We start from the raw sequence: 22999 nt of genomic DNA, 5'->3' as shown, positions 1-22999 counted from the left end.
ATCAGTTACTTAGTGTGACATGTTTAACAATACAGAATGATAATTTCTATGTAAAGAAAAATTGCTCTCTTTTGATTCCTATTGCTCCTAAACAATTTACCATGTGAACAGTGATTGTGTGGATGTTAGTACCCTTCTTTAGTTTGTACCTGGGTAAGGGTCATTTTGATCCACTTCCCCCTCTGTCGATGATCTCATGATATTAATGTGTAATTTCGAATCATAGCAACAGACACTTATGATTAATGTGATTTTTGGTATAAGAACCCCTACAATCCTGTGGTTGGGGCTGTTCTCCCAAAAGCCATTTTTAGGACATTGTGTGAGACAGTCAGCCGGCCGGCTTAATATAGACTCTCAAATTTGGACTTCTCAGTGGTGATCGGTCTGTGCTTAAGTTGTGCCCCATAACACCCAAGAGGGCAGAGGTGGTGCTGCTCGGGTCTCTCCTGAGCCTGGGCAGCTTCAGAAGAGGACTCATTACTTGGAGTCCAGGGGAGGCTCTGGGATTGCTCTGCAGCCCTTGGAGCCCCCCGGCATCTGCAAAACCACATCCAAGCTCCAGGAGGAGCGCAGCCAGAGAGCTCAGGCTGATGTGGCTGCCCGGGCTGATCCTTGCTGGGGGTGTGGGAGGAGGCGTCCCTCCCACCACACTGCCTGCTCGTCCCTGGTCCCTCCCCACCTCCTCTGTGATTTAGGCTCCTGGTATTTCCCAGCACAGCTGGACTTTCCTTTCTGAGAACCAAAGAGGAGAAAGGAAACTGAAACTCAGGATTGAGCCAGAAATGGAGTGTTGGAGGGGGAGGGGAATCAAATGCAGGGACTTCTGGTCACGCTGGAGGGCACACAAGGGACAGTCTGCTGATGTAAACCACCCTTCCCTGTCGCCATGGCACCATTCACACCAGAGACACTGCAACTCTTAAGTGCAGGAACTGTGCTTCATCCCAAGGGCAAGAGCCAACAGCAAGGACCTGTGCTGTCCCCTGAAGGGGTCCTGAGCCTGGTGGCAGAGGCCAAGATGCTGTGATAGGCTCATGCTGCGTGGGGGTGGGGGCAGCCTGGCAGCCTCCCTGCCTGCTCGCTGGGCATGTTCCTGCAGAGACCTCCGTCTGTGCTCATGGCCACAAGAAGCTGAGTCCTCTCAAGTCTGACAGAAGTAAGCAGCCCAGAGGGCTTGCAGGGCTTCCTGGGTAATCCCTGGGACAGGGAGAGCTTGGGCTCTCTCACCAGGGCACCTTGCGTGGTGGAGCCTGCACAGCAAAGGGACTTCTGCCCAGGCGGATGGGGCTGTGGAGCCCCCTCCCCTGCTTCCCACAGACATTCTGAGTTTCTGGGACCCCGTATTGGACCTGGGGCAGATTGTGTGGGGGTGGTGGATGGGTGGTGGCCCCGAATCCCAGCAGTCCTTGGGGGACTTGAGGTCTGGGACTGTCGACTGACCTAGGGGTGTGGAAGTGGGGTTGCTCAGTTCCCAAAGGCAGCCTCATTCCCACACACAACCCATTCGTCACCAGGGAACAGGAGGCCAGAAGGAGGGCCAGCAGACTTTGCTCTGCCTCAGGCCTCCCCATCCCTACCAGCCTGAGAAGACAGACGGGCAGAACTGCGGGGAAGCCTCAAGTCCACAGAGAGTAGAGGGGCAGGAAGGAGATGCACTGGGAGATGCCCAAGGGCCCAGCTGCCTGGGACACGGAGAGGCTGGAGTCCCTGCTGGAGCAGGAGTGGCCCCAGGGAGTCCAGGCGAAGGTTCTGTCCCTGCTGCCACTAGAGAGGCTGGATGGGCTCAGCCTGTGGAGGAGCTGACAGACGTGAGTGGTGGAGCGTGAGGTCAGACAGCGACTGTGCGCTGGGCCCCCTGTGCAGACCCTCAAGGCTTTCTCTCCCCAGAAGCAGTGTACCTGCAGCCCTGCCTGGCCTCAGTGGACGGGACGTGTCACTTTCCTCAGCACACCATCATTAACTGTAGGAGAAATGCAGGCTCAAAATAGTTCATAGAGGAACCCAAGTGACCCCGAAGGAGGAGACTGTTGTCACCAGATCCTGAAACTCCCAGAGATGAGGGCAGTTCCTCCAAAGCATAAAGTCTGTAAGAATGTGCGGTTAAGAATCCAATTAGAACCTAGAGTTGCCATGACAGTGGGGACTTGAAGTCTGGTGTCACCCTGTTGTCTCGCAGTCAGTCAAAATCAAGAGGCGGACCTGGGCCGGGCTGTCTGGAAACTTCTCGGGATCCCCAATAGCCCGCGTGCAGGAGAGGAACACTGTGCGTCTCCTCTCGGAGAGGACGCACTGTCTACCTCAGAGGGTCCCCTGCCCTTCTCCTACCCCTTCAATAAACTCGTTCCTGTTACTGTGCATTAGCTCCAAAGCTTAGCCTCTGGGCCACCATTTTAAATCCTTACCTCCACTTGGTAAAGTGAGTTCCCTTTCCCTCCATGGGGAGGTGCTTGCAGAGAAAACCCGAGCTGAGAGACAGCTTGCTTCCTACCACCTGTTAACTGACCGACTGAAGTAGCTCCTTGTTTGTCCTGGCAGCCCCCACCCCAAGCCTCACTCAGCCCATGGACCTCACCCAAGTCCGAGCCGCCCTGTGAACACCGGGTCAGGCTCTCCCTGCCGCTCTCAGCTTGCTGAGCCGAGGCCGGGTCACACTCCGACTGACAACTACAACTTTCTGCGCGTGCATCTCGCCTGGCCTCCGTGCTGCCCGCGGCCTCTGTTTCCCCTTGACCGAGGGACGCGTCTGAAATCTTTCTAAGAATCGGGGTGTGAAGGGGTCTCTGCGCTGACTCAGCTTCTCGCAGGGCCCCAGCTTCTCCGAACGCTCCTGGAGACCAGCAGGGCGGCGGGAGCGTCCCTTGCAGCGAGACCCAGGAGGCGGAGCGCAGGCGGGCTGCGCGGGAACTGGATGGGGATCGCTTTCGTTTCCCACCCAGCGCCACCTCCTCCGCCTGGGGGGCGGCCCCGCACTGTCCTTCCCGAGAGTGGGCGGGGCTTGGGCGGAACGCATAAAGCCTCGGAGCCCTGGCCGCCTGCACTGTCGCTGCACAGGCACTGGTGAGTGTCCCGCGGTGGGGTTCGCGCAGCCAGAGCGGCGAGGGGACACGCAGAGGCCACTGGCCCTGCAGACGGGCGCCAGGGGCGGGCACTGCGGGGACGTTCCGGGTGCGGGGAGCAGTGATACCGATAAGGAGGCCCCGGGGTGCGCTCAGACCCCCTTCCATTCTAGTTCCACCAACGAGCCGCTGAGACTGGGTGGAGCTGGAGGAACTGTCCCCTCAGCGAGCAGAGGGACGGGGGTGCAGGGGGTGGCGGGGGCCCAGGTGAAGGGTGGGCCCCGAGAAAGTGTCCGATCCACGGCTGCCGGGCTGCCAGCCCACCCAGCTGCTGACCATGGTCTCCTGTTCGCTTTCCCGCTCAGGGAGTGCAAGCCAGCAAGGCCAAGTCCAGGAGATCCCTGGAAGGGCGCGTGGGCGGGTCTCCAGGGATGCTGCAGGAGGAGCCTGGGAAGGGGGCAGAGACTGGCTTGTGCAGAAATGCCCTCCCCAAGTCCTCCCCAGGCTGGGGAGGAGGAGATGCCCACAGGATCCGGGGGTCTTGCTGGTACCAAGGGGTGTCAGCGGCTGGGGCAGACTCAGGTTCAGCGGTCTGACCTAGTTTGCAGAGGTGACTTGGCTGTGCCTGGGGGGATGGAGAGTGGCAGGCCACCTGGAGACTGAGAGAGGAACTCAGGGGCCTCTGAGTCCTGGCCCATCAAGAGCCTGGTGACCACTAGCTGCTCAGATGGGATTCTGGGAATGAGTTGGGGACATTGCCCATCAAAGTTTTTTCTGGGAAGCCCGTCAAGTGCAGCTGGCCACTAATTGTCAGTCCTAGAGGGTTCTAGAAGAAAAACAGAAAAAGGGAAGTAAACCTTGGGAGGGCTATTTTACAGCCTAGACTGAGCCACCTGGCGGGCACAGGGTGTGATACCCAGTTCCTTAGGTTGTCCCCTGAACTGCCAGGCAGTTGGGCCCTTTATGCTCCTCAGGAAGGAAGGCTCTGAATCCTACTTCCCCTCCTGGCTAGCCTTTGGGGTCTGAGCTAAGGAATCTGCCCCACCTGAATGAGCCCAACCGACAGCCTGGTGGCCCTCCATCCTGCCCCAGGGACTGGCCAGCACCGCTGGAAGCTGGCACCTAGTCTGGAAGACACAGGGAGACTCCCACAGCCTGGAATCTGCAATGGAGAGGCAGCAACCTCCCACCCACCCTCCCAGGGACAGCAGGTGGCACAAGGAAGGAAACTGCCCTGGGAAGGAACACAGTGAGCCCTCAGCACCTGGACAGTGGCCCGCACTGACCCTGAGCTGTGGATTGCAACACAGCCCCATGCACACCCAGGCCTCTGTACAGTGTGGCCACTCTTCCATCTTGGTCTCTGCCCAGTGGGGTCTGCAGTAGTGAGGGAGGAGAGCTGGCCTCTGCAGTCTCCCTGCAGACAGAGGGTGCAGGGTCTGCATCTGGTAGCAAACTTGGGCTGAGAGCTAGGGGTCATGACCATGAGACGCTACCAAGATCCATGTTGGTGGATCTGCTTGGTCCATGACACCCTGCAGCTGGGTGCTCCCAGCAGTGAGGGCAGAAACTAGGGGCAGTACTGAGACTCCCTGTCTGTGCATCCACCCTGATGCACACACTGATCCTGAAAGGGACAGAGGTTGGTGCTTGCAGACCAAACACACAGGACTTAGCTTTCAGGAATCTCTGTATGAAACAAACAGAAGAAGTCGATGAATTCCCGAAGATCTGCTTTGGTTGGTCCAAGTGAACCCGTGACATGGGGAACAAGCCCTGGGGACCCATGATGTCACCTGATGGTGCACTAAGGCCCACTGAGGCAGCCCTGGCCCTTTTGAGGGTCAGGTGGACGGGGTCTTCTCTATGTGGCCAAGGACCCCATAATTACAGAAGGTGTTTCCAAGTGGGTGGAAGGCGGTGGGTAGAGAAGTTATGCCAATGGACAGAGAGATCGATGGCCTCCTAATCACCCCTCTCCTGCCTGACAGAAGGAGCCCTCCCTCCCTCCCAGAGAGCCAGGGAGGACAGGATGCTGCCCTAGAAGCACAAAAAGCTGGGGCGGGCCAAGGGGCGGTTGTTCTTCCCACGTCTGGGTTATGTTCTTCACCAAGGCGCCATGTTCCCCGGCTAGGGCGTCCAGCTTCACTGGCCTGCACTCTTCCTGTGAAGCACAAGGCGTGACAGGAGTCAACGAAGAAGATGATTCCTCCTCTATCAGAAGTCAATGGTCCTAATCCTGCTGCTGTGGACTCCAACCATCTCTTCCCCAATGGAGATGCTCACATGGCAGAGAAAAGTCAGGCACTGGTAAGTTGCTCTGGTAAGAGGCATGATGTCCTTGTCCTTCCTGTGGCAGGACACTTGGGGCCTCTGCCTGCTCTGCTTGGGCCCAGGTGTGACCACATGTGGACCTGTTGCATTGGCCCACTGTGGTAGGCGCCATGTTGGTCTGGGAGAGCAGGGGAGATGCAGAAAGGCAGGCGTGGGTCTGGGCTGGGCCCATATCCAGGACCCCCTGTGCTGCCCCCACTCCTCATCCTGGATCGGCACGGAACTTCAGATCCTGCGAGGCCACCCTACAACATCCCTTCCTAGGGAAGCCGGGTGGTGTCCATCAGAATGGAGACCTGTTTTGAGGGGACTGAGACCCCTGGACTCTGATCCCAACACCGACCCTTTCAGCTGTGTGAAGTGACAGGTTCCTCCTCTCCTCAGCAGCCTGGCCTCCCAACTCTGATGAGGAACAGAACCGTACTTGCTACTTGAGGCCGAGGAGCGGAGTAGTGCAGCTCCTGCCGGTCCTCAGGAGGAACTCAGATCTTTTCCGTTATGTGTATTAAATGCTGGCCACCAACCTGCTTCCACTGGACTACGTTCCTAAGCGACATTTAACCATTTTCCACTGATATTAACAGCAGTGTTGAGGTCACGGACAAATACGAACAGTCATCTGAATCTTCATTTCCCTGTTTATATTTATCTGTGTTTCCCTCCCAGATTCCCCTCTGGCTAGGTCGTAACCCTCAAGTGTGGGGCGGGAAGAACTCATACCCAAAATGACTGTCCGTTTTCTGTTACTGTAACCAAACCTCTGAGGTAATCAACTATTGAAAGAGGAAAGGTTAATTCAGTTCACGGTGTCAGAGGTTTCAGTTCACGACAATTAATTGACCTGTTACCTTGAGGGATGCCTTGCCACACGAAGTGGTCCCCTCACGGCTGGGTAACAAAAGAGAGAGAGAGGGAGGACTGGGGTTTCTGCACCCACTTCAAGTATGAAAGTCTCCCCTGGCCCACCTGTTAAACTTCCCAGTACTTCCCAAGAGTTCCCAGGGCACCAGCTCTTCTCCACGTTGCCTCTGGGGGAAGGATCCAAACTGGAAGCTCTCCGCTCACCCCGCTGCTGGGAAGCGGCCGTCTGTCCTAGTCCAGCTGAGCTGTGGGCCTGTGGACCTGCACCTCCACACTAGGTAGACTGCCGGTGGTTCTCCACCTGGGCCCAGGCCACACATCAGCACAGCATGGAGGCACTGGACTGCTGTCCCCAGGCCTCTGCAGCTCAGTCCTGGAGAGTGAGAGTCACAGGCTGAGGCCAGCATCTGCTTCCAGACCCAGGAGCACCTCTCTGGCCCTCTGGAACCGGGTGCTCCCGAGACCACCTGCAGAGCAGCGTTTTTAAATTCTCATGATCATTCCCACAATTATGGCAGCAACCCGGGAGAGGGTGCAGGGGGGCAGGGGTTGCCTTATTGGGCCCCAGACTGGCTCAGGTCTTGGGCACGGGGCTTGAGTTCTCAAAACACAGCCTCTTAATACATCCTCATTAAAACAGAACAAGGTCAGCCACCCTGGCTCCTCTCTGCTCTAGATGGAGGCCACATGTGCTGGTGGGACATGTGTCCCAGGCCGTCCCTGTGTCCCTCCACTGCTCCAATTTTAGATCCACTCCTGCTTCATTTCAAAGGGATCCTTTTGCTGGGTATAGAAGCCCACGTTGGTGACATTCCTTGAGTATTTTAAACTCAGAGAACCAGGATGGACCCAGGGGAAGAGCAGGTGCTCAGCACAGGGTGCCGCCCTGGACTCCCAACTCAGCGCCAAACACACCAGCACCCAAGGAACGCATGTCTTCCACCTGCGCTGTGGTGTTGAGAACCCCGTGTCCATGTCCTCCTTGGTCCCTTACCGAGCATTCCGTGTGGCTACGCGGCATTTCCTCCTGAGCACAGTTGGGGCAGTTTGATCTAACGCGTGGGTGTATTCTGTGCCTCGTGTTGCGGTCTTCCTGAGAGTCTGGACCTTTAGGATCAGGCTTTGCATCCCGACTGAGGGGTGAGGCAGGATTGCCCCAGTGTTTCCCAGTCCCTTTGTGGGGTTCCAGGGACCATCTGTACTCCTGTTCTTATGGCGATGGCGGGCCTGTCCTGCCACACAGTATCCTCTGTCACCTCCCCAGGGCTCCGGGAGCCACCTGTGCAGGCAGTACGAGGAGAAGGTGCGGCCCTGCATCGACCTCATCGACGCCCTGCGGGCCCTGGGCGTGGAGCAGGATTTGCCCCTGCCCGCCATCGCCGTCATCGGGGACCAGAGCTCGGGCAAGAGCTCCGTGCTGGAAGCCCTGTCGGGAGTGGCGCTCCCCAGGGGCAGTGGTGAGGACCGCTCTCTAATTATTGCGGCGGGGCACCTGGTGGCTTCCAGAGCCGCTCCCCATTCTCCACGGTTCTGGGGGCTGCAGGTGCGAGGTGAAGGCACAGTCCTTCCCCTGGGCTTGCAGCTGACCCCTCCTCCTGCGCCCTCACCTCGCGTGGCCTCTCCTCAGCGCGAGATCCCTGGGCCTCCAACCCTTTTGTAAAGGTGCCAGTTAATTGGTCAGGGCCTCCCGGCTGTGAGCCCTGGTGAACTCTGTCCACTCGTGTTGTCTCTTTAGTGGCCCGTCTGCAGTCACAGCCCCGTGGCTGAGCGGCTCAGTGTGTGTGTTAGGGTGAAGAGCGCTGCGTCTCTCACCATCTGGGCACACTGTGGGGGACCGTGTGGGGTCTGCATTGGTGGAGGTCTGAGTGGGTAGCATCCCAGCCCAGATCTGTGTGCACTGGGTGTCTTCCCTGAGCCCGAGACACCAGGTTCCCTGCCACCTGGGGGACAGCGACCGGCACTCTGTAGAGGATGCTGTTTGAGTGCATGGCCAGGGACGCCCGTGAGGGCTCCCGGGAAGGGTCAGACCCGAGCAGTCTCAGGTCACCGTGAGAGGCGTTGGACACCCAGGGTCAGGAGGAGCGCGTGGAAGGGGGTGCGATGCGGCCTGGAGGCAGGAGCGAGTGGGGCGCGTCCTCGGGGCAGCGGGGGCGCCTGCCCATGTTTGGGGGTTCCCGCTGCAGTTTGCCGCCTGAGCTGAGGGCAGTCAGCACATTGGGAGGAGGCAGGACGTCTGAGGAGCTCACGGCTTGGGACCGACGAGCGAAAGTCACTGTGGAGACTGTTGCTCGTGCTCGTGCCTGAGGTCCCCGCAGCCCTGACGCCTCAGGGGCCCAGCGGTCACTGCAGGGCGCGACCAGAGGGTCCTGCTGACGTCTGCCTGTGAGGCATGACCCTGGGGACCACTGGTCCAGAGCAGGGCAGGGTCCTGACGTGAGGGCCCTCCTAGGGATCGTCACCAGGTGCCCTCTGGTGCTGAGAATGAAGAAGCTGGGGCCGGAGGAGGCGTGGCGGGGCAAGGTCAGCTACCTGGACGAGGAGGTGGAGCTCTCGGAGGCCTCGCAGGTGGAGGGGGAGGTCAACAAAGGTGAGCCCTGCTCCTTCCTGGTCCCTAAGAAGCGCCCGGGTCGATTCCCGCTCGGGTCTGGGTCCCCAGGCCTCCCCTGTTCTCAAGTTCCTCACTGTCATCTCCTCCCACACCCGGGGAGGGGCAGGCACGCCATCAGCAAGGACTCTGGCTGGGCCTGGAGATGACCAGGTCCCTCAGTAGACAGGCCTGGCCACAGCAGGGAAGTTCCCGTCACCTGCTGAGGTTCCAGTCTCCAGAGGGGCAGCTCCAGACCGGCTGTCCCCAGGCCCCCAGAGCCAGACGGCTGTGGCCCCAGTCTAGTGGCCGCCCTTCAGCTGTCCGGCTGCCCCTCCTCTCCCGCAGCCCAGAACATCATCGCCGGCTCGGGGCTGGGAATCAGCGATGAGCTCATCAGCCTGGAGGTCAGCTCCCCCGGCGTCCCGGACCTGACTCTCATCGACCTTCCCGGCATCACCAGGGTGGCCGTGGGCGACCAGCCTGCTGACATCGGGCGCCAGGTGAGACTCCAGCCTCCATCTGCCTGGGCCCCAACGAGGGGCACTCGTTCGTGCAGCCGGTCCAGGTCCTGGTGGAAGGGGCCGTGTGGGGGTGAGTGTCGGTGGAGAGCCGGTATCAGGAGCTCCTCCCAGTGGGGTGGACACTGCCAGGGACAGGCAGGCTCTGAGGCTCCTGCCTGTGGGAACGCACCCTGCTCTTCCGTTTTCCGACGCCAGCAAGGTGGACACCCCTGGCCATTTCAATTCTCAGAACATCACCTCATCTGCTTTCCTAGAGAAGAAGGGCCCTGGGCACCTCTGAATGTGAAGGGCGTTGTCTTGAAGTTGATGGCCGCGGGGACGTTGTGTGTCGTAGCTCTCCTGACCCTCCTAGCAGGGCTCTCCGGTGGGTAGAGCCAAGGCCCAGGTGTAGTGACACTTGGTCTCAGTGGCCCTCACCCTGCCAGGGAAGACTCAGGCAGGGCGTCAGCAGTGTGCTTGGTGTGCTGCTTTCCACTGTGACCCAGGATCTGAGGCCTCGGGGACAGTAGGCAGCTGCAGCCTCCCCTGACCCGGGGCTGCACAGTCCACAGGCACCGTTTCCCCTGACTCTGGCTTGGCGGAGCCTCAGGGCTGTGCTTGTGGGTCACTTGCCCACAGTCTGTCTTTGGGGACACCAGTCACAGACCCTCAGTGCCTGAAGCCCCAGTGCGTGTTCTGGGCCTGTCCCTCTGCTTGGCTGTCCCAGTGCCGGGACGTCACTGCCTCTCGTTTCCTGTAGATCAAGCGACTCATCAGGAAGTACATCCAAAAGCAGGAGACCATCAACCTGGTGGTGGTCCCCAGCAACGTGGACATCGCCACCACGGAGGCGCTGAGCATGGCGCAGGAAGAGGACCCAGATGGAGACAGGACCATAGGTGAGAGGTGGGGCGCTGACCGTGGGAACACGTCCCTGGAGTCCAGGGGAGAGGCTGGCTGGTCAGCCCAGGGCAGGGACCTGCGCGTGACTCAGGAACCTCTCAGGTGTCGGTCCGGTGCCCACCAGGGCTGGGGGATGTGGCCCACGATGGACCCTTCTTGGCCACCTCCTGGCCCCTGAGCCCTCTCCCTTGGGGAGGGTGCTGTGAGCCCAGGGCAGGAGAGGAAGGACCAGCTGCAGTGGAGAGTCTCTGCAGGAGCCAGGCGCTCAGTGAGGGTGAGGCATAGACAGAACAGGGCCCATCCCCCAGGCCTGGGTGCAGAGCCTGGGAGGGCCAGAGCTGCCAGCATGAGGTCCTGTGTCCCGCGGCCTGCCTGCAAGGCTCTGTGCACTGGGGGCCACCTTGCACCTGGGTTCTGCAGGGACCTTGTCTGCCGTCAGTCAGGCTGGGAGGAGGCCTGGGCGTGGTGTCCGGGGCAAGTGCTGTCCTCTCCCTGTGCCTTGGGACCGTGCAGGGTCCCTGACGCCGAGTCCCTGCTGGCAGGAATCCTGACGAAGCCCGACCTGGTGGACAAGGGCACTGAAGACCAGGTGGTGGGCGTGGTGCGGAACCTGGTGTGCCACCTGAAGAAGGGCTACATGATCGTCAAGTGCCGCGGCCAGCAGGACATCCAGACTCGGCTCAGCCTGGCCGAGGCCTTGCAGAAGGAGAAGGCCTTCTTCGAGGACCACCCTCAGTTCAGGTGGGTCGGCCGTGCTTCCCCGGGCCCCGTCCCAGAAGCAGGCGTCAGTCCCGTGGGGAAAGTCTCTGGGCTAGAGCAGGCGCTGGCGCGGCGGGTGCCTGCACGGGAGCCGGTGCCCGTGAGCTGTGCGCACCCGGCACTGCGGCAGCACTGTCCTGGGCAAGCAAGGGGACCACGGAGTGCTGCCCCAGGTCAAGGACGTACAGAGGCCGCTTGCTGAGGTCCTCAAGCAACGCGGTGCTGGAACCGGAAGTGGGACACGGGAAGAACAGAGCCAAACAGACAGCCCAGAAGTGGACACGGGTGGCCGTGTACCTGACGCACGATCAGTGCCATTCGCACATGAGCGAGCCAGGGGCTGTCAGTCCAGGCCCTGGAGTGTCGTGTGACACCCGGGAAACCCGAATGGGGACGTCCCTGCCTCGTCAGAGCAACACGAGCATCAGCTGAGTCAGTGGGGGACGCGCATCCCTGCCGAGCGTGGCGGCCCTCTGCAGGCAGGGTGAGCAGTGCGTCTCCAGGGAGGTCCCTCCAGGATGGAAGAGTGACCCACAGCCGCAGTGTGAAAGGGAGAGCCAGGAGCCGAGCGTGTTGTCCTCATTTCCCGGGAGGCTGCAGGGGCTCCCGTGGAGTGACAGGGCTGTCCCAGGTGGCTGCCCAGGTGCACTCTGTGCTGCACCCACAGCAACTAGAAGGCGAGAAGCCACCGTCTGAGGAGCGAGGTGCGCAGAGCAGGCAGCCGTGTGCAGGAGGTGGTCTTCCCGTTCTGGTCAGAAGGCAGGAAGCCCGTCCTGCTGCTACGTGGCTGGACCTGGAGGACACCAGGCTGCGGGGGAGAGCCTGTGGTGACAGACCAAGGCTCAGCGTCTGCAGCATACGAGGTCCCTGCAGCCAGCTGTCCACACCACAGGGAGGAACCGCCTGGACAGGGAGAGGCGGGAACGGGGCTTGGCGTTGGGTGGGCAGCGTTCTAAACAGGAGAGTCTGGGGGAGGTGGCCGTGGTCGAGAACAGGGTGGAAGGCCCGCTGGAGAAAGCTCAGACCACACGGCATGTTTTGCACACCTGGGAAACGGACATGGGTGGACAGTAGTTTGGGTGAGGGATCCCCACACCTGCCACCTGTCACCGTGTCACGGCTCACCTGTGAGCACGAGCCTGGCTTCACTGGGAGACGCTGCTGCCTCCTGTGAACAGGGTTCTGTTTCCCGTCCTGGGCCAACTGGGTCCCCGGATACGCGTTTGTCACGTGGGTGTGTAAATAGGCTCCATGTATGTGCACTCAGCACTGTGTTCACACCTGGTACTCACGGAAGTGTGTGTGTGTGCACTGTGGAGTGTGTCAGGTGTGCACGTGGACGTCTTGGAGACCAATCCTAGAGTTGGAAGTCTTGAGACTCATGTACGTGCTGGGCTTGAAGGGACAGTTCCCGCCCCTGCGGCCACACCCGAGCTGTCCCACACGCAGCAGAGTGGTGTCTGATCCAGCTCTGAGCCTGGCTTAGGCGCCAGCTGTCTGCCGTTCTGTTGGGATGGAGGCCCCTGAGTCTGTCCCGCCCTGCCTGTCCACGTGTCCATGGACGTTCTCCTCTCCTCTCTCAGGGTTCTGCTGGAAGAAGGAAAGGCCACAATTCCCTGCCTGGCGGAGAGACTGACCTCTGAGCTCATCGCACACATCTGTGTAAGCGGAGCCCCTTGCCTCTGTGGGGGGTCCCATGCAGCCAGCAGAGCCCCCGTCTGGGGACGGTCCAGTGCCACAGGCCTCTAAAGCCTTCTCTGCACTCACTGCCACTGTGCTTTGCGGGGTGACTCCAGCACCAGCAGCCGGTGCTGGGATGCAGCCGGCACCCTGGCTGTGAGTCCATCTGTCCTGCGCTTGAGGTGTGGGTGTTCTTGGGAGCTGGGTTCCACGTGGGTCCCGGGAGAAGCCGCGTGGGCTGCTTCCTGACTCGGCAGAGCATCCAGCGCACACCCTAGTTCTCAGCCATCGGGGCCCCTCAGCCAGTGTGGACGTGGGCGGCAGACCTGTTGGAGAGCTGCTCACGCCTGGCACAGTGTCAGCAGAGTCTCGTCATGCTGCTCAGCACAGCGTTCAGGGTCTTCCCAGAGGCCTGGGTGCAGGGGAGAGCAGGCGATGTCTGTGGACCCGGGTCATGAGGCGGAGCTCCCCGGGGCCACCTTCGTGCCGGTTGCCCGCCTAGAGCCACCTGGGGACTCATCTTTGCCCCTGCGCTGTCAGGCTCCTAAACCCAGCTCACCTTTTCTTCACTGGGTCGGCGTCCTTGAGGCCCAGGGTGAGTGTGAGTGTCCCATCAGCTGGCCTCAGACGCTGCATGTCCCTCAGCCAGTGCTCCACGTGGCAGAGGGTGCTGAGGTCCCAGCCTGCATCCCCGTGCTGCAGTGGGTGAGGAGCAGGTGCCAGGCAGCCCCCCTTTTATTTTATTCATTTTTCACTTTTTAAAAATAGGATTCTTGGGCTGGGGTCATAGCTCAGTTGATAGAGTGCTTGTCAATCCACAGCACAGCCAAAAAAAAAAAAAAAAAAGGATTCTTGTATTCCGTATTTTGCATTGGACATTAAGTGATTTATTTACATTATGAAATATATCAAACACAGAATATGGTTCCTAGACACGCTTCAGTCACCCCCCCCCCTTTTTTCTAACCAGTCTCCCTTTTTAATAGTTATTTTCCCATATACATGATAGGGGAGTGCATTTTGATTTATTTTATATGCATGAAGTGTAGCCTCGCTTTCCATGGTTGTACGTGATGTGGAGTTACACTAGTCACGTATTCCTACGTGAACGTAGGAAAGTGACCTCAGTCCATTCTACTGTCTTTCCTATTCCTGCCCCCTCTCTTCCCTTCATTCCCCTTTTTCTAATCCAATGAACTTCTGTTGTCTCCCGCCCCTTACTGTGTGTTAGCACCCACATATCACAGAGAACATTTGGCCTTTTTTTTTATTTGCTTATTTCACTTAGCATGATAATCTCCAGTTCCATTCATTTACCGGTGAATGCCATAATTTATTCTCCTTCATGGCTGACTAATACTCCACTGTGTACATGTAGCACATTTTCTTTATCCGTTCTTCTGTTGAAGGCACCTAGTTTGACTCCATAGGCTCGCTATTGTGAGTTCAGCTGCTAGGAACATGGGTGTGGCTGCGTCACTGTGGAATGCTGATTTCAAGTCCTTTGGGAATAAACCGAGGTGTGGGACAGCTTCAGCCACCATGTAGGAACAGAAGTCCCTGCTCACTTTTCACCTGTTGAGAACAGCATCTAAGTGTGAGAAATCTCAAGCTGGTCGAGCTGCAGCGTTTTCAGACCAACCAGAGGGTGGATCTGTGTGACTCGCAGCAGATCCAGAGCTCACGGTCAGAGGCAGAAGCAGTGGCGCCTTGGCGGCTCCTGGGGAACAGGAACCACGTGCAGTGGGCACCTCCATGGGGCTCATGGGCTGCGTGTACAGGAGCAGGAAGTGGGCAGCCCGGTGGCAGGGGATGCCCCTGCCGTGTCTCTCCGCATGGGAGTCTTTAGAGGACGTCGGGATGTGGCGTGTGCCGTGCAGCCACCCGCAGAGCAGGCCGAGGCCTGGTGTTCATTCCCAGTCCGTCTTCCTTCATCCCATTGTCTTCCCAGAAATCCCTGCCACTGCTGGAAAATCAAATAAAGGAAAGTATCCAGAAGGTGACCGAGGAGCTGAAAGCCTTTGGTGTGGACGTCCCAGAGGAAGAGAGCGAGAGGACGTTCTTCCTGATAGACGTGAGTGCTACCTGGGCCTCGTGGGGCAGGTCCCGCTGGTGTCCACACGGGAGGCTGAGTCCCATCTGCTGCTGTCCTCACTCCCAGCAGGCCATCCCCGGCCCTCTGCCCACTTTGTCCCTGAAAGGGGGCAGGGATGAGGCGGTGGTCAGGGCATGGAGGGTGTGTGCAGGCAGGGGCGACAGGGGAGGTCCCACTCTGTCCTCTGCTCTGTCAGGGGCTCTGGCCAGGGTCCTGAAGGTGGGCACGGCAGGGTGGGACCTCCTGGTACCAGAACCGCCTGACCCCTTAGTCCAGAGTGGCCCAGGATGGGGACAGTCTCTCCCGCGCCCAGCACAGACAGGACCTCCAAACACCTGGGCTCCTGTTTTTGAAGTGTCTCTGCTCACACTGGTGTTGTCCTTTTTTGCAGAAAATTAATGCATTCAATCAGGATATCAATGCTGTAGTACAAGCAGAGGAGGTTGTCGGGCCAGACGATATCCGGCTGTTTACCAGGCTCAGAAAGGTGTTCCACAAATGGAGTACCTTGATTGAAGAGAATTTCAAAAAAGGTGGGTGTGCTGGTGTTTGTAAGCAGTGGAAACTCAGTGCTCACTGTTCTGGGTGTGTGACTTCCCAGATCCAGGCGCCAGCAGATTGGGGGACTGGTTCCAAGATGGCGCCATCAGCTGTGTCCTCACGGGGTAGCAGAGGCCCAGCTCCCTCTGGCCCTTTTCCTAGGGCAGGCATCCAGGTCTTGGGGTCGGAGCCCTCATGATCTGAAAGACCCAGCTTAGCGCCACCACAGTGGAAAAGAAGGTTCAACAGATGAACTTTGGAACATGTTTGGCCATGTCAGTGAGGCAAGGCCTGGTGGTAGACAGGAGCATTGGGCTGAGACAGGGGAACAGATCCCAGTGGTGAGGACGGCCAGAAGGGGCAGCTAGCGAGAAAGGAGCCCTGCTGCGCTGCTCCGTGTTGCTGAACCCAGGCCCCGAGCATGGTGACTGGGTCCAAGGACACCCGTAGAGCAGGAGGATCTATTGGCCCCAACGCTTCCCAGCTCCCAGAGGAGTCATCCTGCCTCCGAGTGAGTGGGCACACAAGGTGCAGCTGGCTGTCCCTGCTCCCAGGTGCCACTGCTGGCCAAGGCCTGCCCATCCGATTCACTGGCCTCTGTCTTTGGATTTCACTGTGGCAGCAAAGAAACGGAATCACACAGCATGCAGGATCCACCTGTGGACGCCCAGCCCTCCTCCAGGGGTCTGGAAAGGGAGAGTGGGTTCTGGACCCACCTTTCCATAGGCAAGGACTTCACAGAGGAGGCTTGATCAGCGTGCAGTGGCCGAGGGCAAGTCCACGTGACCTGCTCTCCCTACAGGAACTTAATGTGGCTCCCATTCCCCTCCACCCTGGAGAGCTCCAGAGCCGCCGATCTCCTTGGCTTTGAGTAGGGAACCTGGGAAAGGCAGTGCTGGGTTCCGTGTGGGCCCCTCGGAATCCACGGGTCCCGGAGTTGGTTGGGAACTGGAGCAGCGGCCTTCAGTGGAGAACCACATGGGGTTCATTAGGGGACAGCGACTCACCACACCGCCATGCCCACACTGTCAGCCCTGCAGTTCCAGAGAGCAGAGGCTGATCCCTGCTCTGGGTGTGTCCTCAGGTCAGGGAGGGCCACCGCCCACTTCCAAAGGGAAATCATTTGCAGTCCCACGCGTCTGAAAAGCAGTGTCCGGTAGGTAGAGAACACAGCTCCTGGACTTCGCACGGAAAGTCAGATAATCAGGGAGGACGTGGGGAAGGCTGGGAAGAGACAACCTGAAGAAGATCCAGAACAGCCAGCAGCCATCTGAAATGAGGTCCCAAGAACCCCAGGGAGAGGCCACTTCACAGCCACTGGACAGACAGGAAGCCCTCACCCACTGTGGGTGGAGAGGGAGAGGAAGCAGCTGTCTCGGATGATGGTCTGACAGTCCCTCAGGTGAACAGCACTTCCACCCTGGGTCCACACTCCAGGCCTGGAGACCCACGTCCACACAGGAACTCGAGCAGCAGGGGTCATCGCAGCAGCTCAGGGGTCCTCATGTGGTGTCCTCTGCCTCTGCCTGTCCTGATCTCGTCTGTGTGACACATCAGGGTGGACGACAGCTCACAGGACCCCCTTATTTACGTCCGTCGCCTGTTTTAAGACCCTGTCCACCCACAGTCATATTCTGAGGCCTTAGTTGTGGGGACCCCCACCCGGATACCCGGAGTTTCCCCAGCTGCACACACTGTAGGATGGGAAATTCTCAGTCTGGGGCTGAAGGTGTGACACGTGCTGAACAGGCTGGACCTCGGACACGCCCTGCAGCTGCAGGAAGCAGTCCCCTTGGGCCACACCCCTGCGTCAACTTCTATGAAGCGTCCAGAGCGGGCAGAGCTGTCCGTCAGCCAGTGCGTGGTGTCTGCAGGGACTGGGGTTGGGCACACGGGGGAGGGACTGTGAGGCCTGAGGCTTCCTCCTTGGGAGGGCCACGCCCTGGACTTAGTTGCGGTGGGGGTTGGGCAGCCGTGGGATACGCTGAAAACCACAGGACTGTCCACTTGACAGGGTGATTTGTGTTACATGTGAGCTGATCTCAGAAAATTCCATGGGAAATCCCTGACCAGGGAGGCCCCCAGAGAGCAGCTCTTCCAGGGGAGGCTGGGCCTCTGAGGCTGCACCCTGAGGCGCGTCCCACTCGGGGACCTTGGGGGCACTGTGCGAGGAGAAGCTGAGCATCCTGCCTAATGCCCAGTGCCACCGTGCCTGGCCCCAGCTCTCAGGTCCCTCGCCCGTCATCCACCTGATGATGAAACACTGGGGCCACAGCCCAGGAGCACCTGGTGGGCAGATGGCTGCGGCTGGCACCAGGGTGGTTTCTGCCCCAGAGGCCCTGGGGTCCCGGGCGGGAGGAGATGTATCATCCTCCCTTCTCCCTGGCACAAGGGCAGCAGGTTGACGGTGACCCTGGCAAGAGCTTTGTCCAGGACCCCAGCCCTGAGATCCCGCGCTGGCCAATGCTCCCTTTCCTCGGGGCGCCCGGGAGTCGCAGGAAGCCGTCTTTCTGCAGCCTGGAGGGTCCTCCGTTCCCAGTGGACGTTGGTGTGAACCCCTTTGGTCCGCTCGGGTTTCCCGACAGCCGGTGGGGTGTGCGGACAACCTGCCGAGGGCTCGTGCGAACCAGCTCGTCCTTCCGCAGGCTATGGCACTCTGCACAGAGAAATCAGGAAGTTTGAAAATCAGTACCGCGGCCGAGAGCTGCCAGGATTCGTGAACTACAGGACGTTTGAGACGATCATAAAGGAGCAGCTCAAATCCCTGGAGGAGCCGGCCGTGGACATGCTGCACACGGTGACGGGTGAGTGTCCCGTGTCACCTTCTGGCATTCACTGCTCAGGCAGGAGGGGAGCCAAGCCGGGGCCCAGATTGACATCCGGGGCAGGTTCCCCAGCAGCCCGTGGTCTGGAGCCCAGACGCCAGCCTGCTGTTGGGCTTCCTCAGTCACTGCCAGGCTAGTCCAGAGCCCTGGTTACTTCCCGTGCCCCCAGTCTGTCCCCAAGTGCCTGTGGCCATCAGGAGCCCATCCCTGTCTGTCCCTCAGGGCCTGCCCTGTCCTCAGGTGGGCCATCCCAGGTCCTGGGAACATGCCCCTGTCCTCTGCTGGTTCATGGTGAGGGTGTCGAAGAGGACACGGGCTTCTGCAGTGCCCAGGTGGCCGTGCCACCTCCTGGCCCAGGGTGGGTGTGTCAGAACTCAGACCCTCAGGTTTTGAGGAGGACTCCCCACCAGGCCTGGCTGACGCCTGGAGTCCCAGCCCTGCTTCCCTCCCTGGAGGGTGGGGTGGTGGGGATGGTGGCCGTTCCAGCTCCTAATGCCCGCTTGTCCTCCTGGTGACCAGCCATCATCCTGAACCTGCCTGTGTCCACCCAGAGTTGCTCAGTGGGGCAAGAGATGCTCCGCTCAGGCAGGAAGCCCCAGCCTGTGGGGCTGGAGCCAAGCCGTTTCCCTCTGCCACCCTGCCCCTGGCCCACGCTGTGGTCACTGTCCTTCCAGAGCTCTGCGTTGGTGCCCCTGAGAGGAGGGTTGGGTGCAGGGCCATTTGCCCAGCGAGGGCAGGTGGTAGCATCCAGGAGCCGCCTGTCCTCCCACAGCTGTGCGTGCTCAGTTCAGTCTGTTGAGGACGAAGGCCTTGGGCCTGGGACAAGTAGGAGCCTGGGAGGATGGGGGATGGCATCGCGTACTCCACGCAGGAGAGGCGGCGGGAGTTTTATTGAAGCCCGCCGTCCTTCCTGCGTCTCCTGCCGAGCGGATGATGTGGTCGTGCAGAGTCCCTTGATGAACTTCAGCCGGATGCGACAGGGTCATCATTAGTATGACTCGATTAGGGCCCCCCAAATCCATCTTTGAAGCTGAGCTCAGGAGGTGGAGTGGAGGCAGGGCCGGGGAGGCTGAGCTTCCTGCGAGGCCCGGGGGTCGAGGCCCTTCCTCGGCAGCCTGGGCCCGTGCTGTCCCGCGCCTCCGGCCCTCTGCCCACCCCCGGGGCACCTGCCCCCACCCCTGAGAACTGCGTTTCCTCCTTGATCAGATATGGTCCGACTCGCCTTCATAAATGTTTCCGAAAAGAACTTTGCTGAATTCTTTAACCTCCACAAGACCGCCAAGGTGAGACGAAGCCGCGTTTTTCAGCGGGACCCCCAGGGCTGAGGCCAGGAGGCGTCCCTTTGCATTAAGGCCGCTCCGCTGCCTCCTTGGCTCTTGAGGCGGTTCCTCCACCTGGCTGGCGAACGTCCTGATGAGGCCACCAGCCAGGTCAGGTCGAGCCGGAGGAGAGCAGCAGGGAGGGTGAGAGGTCAGATCCCAGCCTGTGACGTCAGGGAGGGAGCCTCCCTCAGCGCCGAGGTCACAGAGTAGCCCATGTCCTCAGCGACAGCAGAAGGCGCATCTGTGGAGAGTGGGCAGAGCGCGAGGAGGGAGGCAGACCCCTGGTGCCCAGGGGACAGGCGTGGCCCCAGGCCAGGTCACGCCCTGGCTCCAGGCACCGCTGGGACTACAGCTCAGCCCTTCTCCAGCCAGGGGCCTGGAGTGGGCCGTCCCCGGGCCTGTGTCCCTCCCATGGGGCACGTGTGACCTCCCTGGCAGGGGTGATGAGTGAGCGGTCCCTGCTGGTGACAGATCCCGCTCTGAGCAGCCGGTGGCTCTGAATAGCTGGTGTCAGCAGCTTTCCTGGCTGGCTCCTTCCTCCCGGGCTTTCTCCAAAGCCCAGACGTGACGTGTGTGGGAAGCAACTGGCCACATGTGACCTCGGGTCCCTGTGGGACCTCTGGCGGACACCCTGTCCTCCCCAACGTCCAAGCCCATGAAGAAGCAGAGGACAACCGGGTCCTGGCTGAGGACGGGGCCAGCAGGGCCCCGGGGTGGGGTGCTCAGTGGCTCCAGCTCCCAGGGCCTTCCTACCTGGGGACCAGGCCTGGTGAGCAGGGGTGGCCCAGCTGCCCAGGCAGGGCTGCTTCCACTCACCTTGGTGACCCAGACTCACGGGCGTGTCAGTGACCAGCCGTCCACTGGGCGGGCGGCTCAGTGGAGGGAGGTTGAGCTGTGCCTCTCGTGCAGTCCCAGATTGAGGACATTAAGGCAGAACAAGAGAAGGAAGCGGAGAGGTCGATCCGGCTGCACTTCCAGATGGAGCAGATCGTGTACTGCCAGGACCAGGTCTACCGGGGGGCGTTGCAGAGTGTCAGGGAGCAGGAGGCGGAGGAGGACAAGAGCAGAAAGTCAGGCCCGAGGTCGCCCGGCTCCGCTGAGGACTCGTCCGTGGCTGAAATCTTCCAGCACCTCAGCGCCTACAGCAAGGTGTGTGTGCCAGGGTCTCTGTCCTGGGGCCCTGTGGTTCCTTTCCCTCCTTTCCTAGAGTCTCTCTGTAGGACATCACCTGTGAGGAGACCATCAGCCTGCTCCACCTTCCACCCTAGGGGAGCCTCCCTGGAGTAGCTCAACCTCAGATGGGCAGAACCAATTGTGGCTTAGAACCAGTGTAATCTGGCTTCCTCTGGCTGTGTGTCCTTGGCCCAGTTGCTTAACCTCTCTGAGACTCAGATTCTTCTCTGTGAGATGCTCTCTCCTGATGGTGAATGTTCCGTGAGAGGCGTGTGGGCCAGTCCCATGGCGCATGGTTGGCATGTCTTGGCGGCTCCTCAGGGAGACCATCTCCTGGAGACGCCTGCTTGGCCGGGGCTGCCTGTTGCTACTCATGTGAGGTCCCCAGGGACAGTTCCCCAAGCTTGTGGGACAGGAGCATCTGTGGAGAGAGGCGATGGCCTCCTGGTCTCCAGCCTCCCTGCTCTGGGTGCTGTCCGGCAGAACTTCTCCATCCAGCGTGCGACCGTCCGGCGAGCTGCCCAGCATCCCCTGTGCGTGGCAGGCCTGGGCACCAGGCTGAGGCCCCAGGCAGCCCATGGTTCTGGGCAGCCCACTGGGGCAGAGCAGGGCTGGAATCCAAGGCCAGTCCCTGAACCCCGCGCTCAGACCCGGGGGGAGCCAGTTAGGGCGCCAGAGTGCACAGGCCTGTGTGGAAGCGGGAGGCTGAGCAAGCCTCCTGGTGCTTGTCAGGCTGGGCCAGTCAGATGGGACCAGAGGGGAGCGGCCGAAGAGGTCAAGGCCTGGCCCGTGACTGGCCAGTGATTGCACAGCTGGAAAGGGGCCAGGCTGAGTGGAGGCCTCGGCTGGGGTGCCTTCTCAGGGACGCCGGTTTGCTCCAAGCCCTTTCGACTGATTGGACGAGGCCCACCCATGTAGAGAACCATCTTTACTTAGGGCGGCTGTGGCCCAGCTAGAGCTGGACGCTTGCACACCCACCCCAGCATGTCCCCCGAGTGCCCCTGCCTGCAGCTCCTGTCCCCTCCTGCACAGCAGCCTGGGCCCTGCCCAGGCACCCTGCATCCCAGAGAGGGAAACTGAGTCTCAGGGAGGTTGCAGGACTGGCCAAGTCCAGCGCATGCCAATGTCCTGAGGTCAGCCTGTCCAGGAAGGGTAACCCTGGGCCAACGGGTGGGCTGGGACGTGGAGGGTCCCTGGAGACTGACAGCGACTCCTGTCTCCCGCTCCCTCTGGGCCTCTCCCCGCCCGGCCTCGTTGCTGCCATGAGCTTGAGGCTCGATAAACAGGCAACTGTGACCTTGGCAGAGGAGCCGTTAGGGGTTTGGAATGGGGTTGTGCCATGTGCAGCCTGGTTCAGGCACCTCTGCCCTTTTCCATGGAGGATGCGCCCCGCTGGGGACACTGGTCCCAGCTCGTCCCCAGACGCCTGCTGGGTCCTCTCTGCCCTGTGCAGGGCTCCCTATGCCCCCAGCACAGGACGCTGTCGGGCGGAGCCCAGGCCAGGGCCCCCACCTGCCAGGTCTGGCCATGGGATCTGGGCCTCCCCTGGTCCCGAGCGAGGTCAGCGTCCCCTGCTCTCGCCTGTCCTGGCCCTCTGTGACCGTCCCTCCCTTCCAGGAGGCTCACAACCGCATCTCCAGCCTGGTCCCCTTGATCATCCAGTTCTTCGTCCTGAGGACGTTCGGCCAGCAGCTGCAGAAGGCCATGCTGCTGCTCCTGCAGGACAAGGAGGCCTGCGGCTGGCTGCTGAAGGAGCGCAGCGACACCAGCGACAAGAGGAAGTTCCTCAAGGAGCGGCTCTCGCGCCTGAGCCAGGCCCGGCGCCAGCTGGCCAAGTTCCCTGGCTAACCCGCCGCACCCACCCTGAGCTCGAAACGGGGTTGGCCGACCTCTCCTGGCGGCTCCCTGACAACATTCCGAGGCAGGGGATTGCTGAGCCAGGCTGCCCAGGCCAGGGCTCTGCTGGCTCTGGGAGAGGGTCAGGGGCCCTGGAGCCTGTGTTCCCAGTGGTGAGGAGCCCCTCAGCTCAGGCCAGGAGGGCCCAGCGCCCTGCCAGCTGCTTCCTGGTCGACCGTCCTGTGGAGCCCGTGCTGCCGTGGGCAGGGAGGCTAGTGGGGTGTCCACCTCTCCCTAATAAACTCTGCTGCTGGCATGTCTCTGACAGGCTTTGTACCTGGGGACCCTGGGTGCGCAGGAGGAGGGCCGAGGGGCCAGCACCTGCCCTGCAGTTGCCCTCCCCGGGGGCAGGGAGGCGGGAGGACACGCAGGGTCTTGCTGCTTTCTAGAGGCAGCCGGAGGGGGCCAGCTGGAAGAGACCAGAGTGACAGCCTGGGCGTGCCTGGCCTCAGGTGTGTCGCTGGG

The 22999-nt window shown here is 60.6% G+C and overlaps 1 protein-coding gene across 2 annotated transcripts; it reads left to right on the top strand.

Moving 5' to 3' along the window:
- Positions 1–886: 886 nt before the first annotated feature.
- On the top strand, positions 887–22621 carry MX1 (MX dynamin like GTPase 1). 2 transcript variants are annotated; one of them, XM_079101171.1, is made up of 14 exons: positions 887–1159; positions 5194–5369; positions 7519–7711; positions 8704–8841; positions 9187–9341; positions 10102–10240; positions 10787–10985; positions 12587–12665; positions 14635–14757; positions 15170–15311; positions 17964–18122; positions 19350–19426; positions 20375–20614; positions 22256–22621. In XM_079101171.1, the coding sequence occupies exons 2-14, from the start codon at positions 5262–5264 to the stop codon at positions 22484–22486; spliced, it is 1983 nt and encodes a 660-aa protein (XP_078957297.1). In that variant the 5' UTR covers positions 887–1159; positions 5194–5261; the 3' UTR covers positions 22487–22621. The 2 variants fall into 2 exon arrangements, with proteins under 2 accessions (XP_078957297.1, XP_078957296.1); XM_079101170.1 differs by lacking the exon at positions 887–1159 and adding an exon at positions 2928–3060.
- Positions 22622–22999: the final 378 nt, after the last annotated feature.

This window comes from Sciurus vulgaris (genome assembly GCF_902686455.1).
Source record: "Sciurus vulgaris genome assembly, chromosome: 10".
In the NCBI taxonomy this organism is placed as follows: domain Eukaryota; kingdom Metazoa; phylum Chordata; class Mammalia; order Rodentia; family Sciuridae; genus Sciurus; species Sciurus vulgaris.
This window is presented reverse-complemented; position numbering and strand designations above follow the sequence as displayed.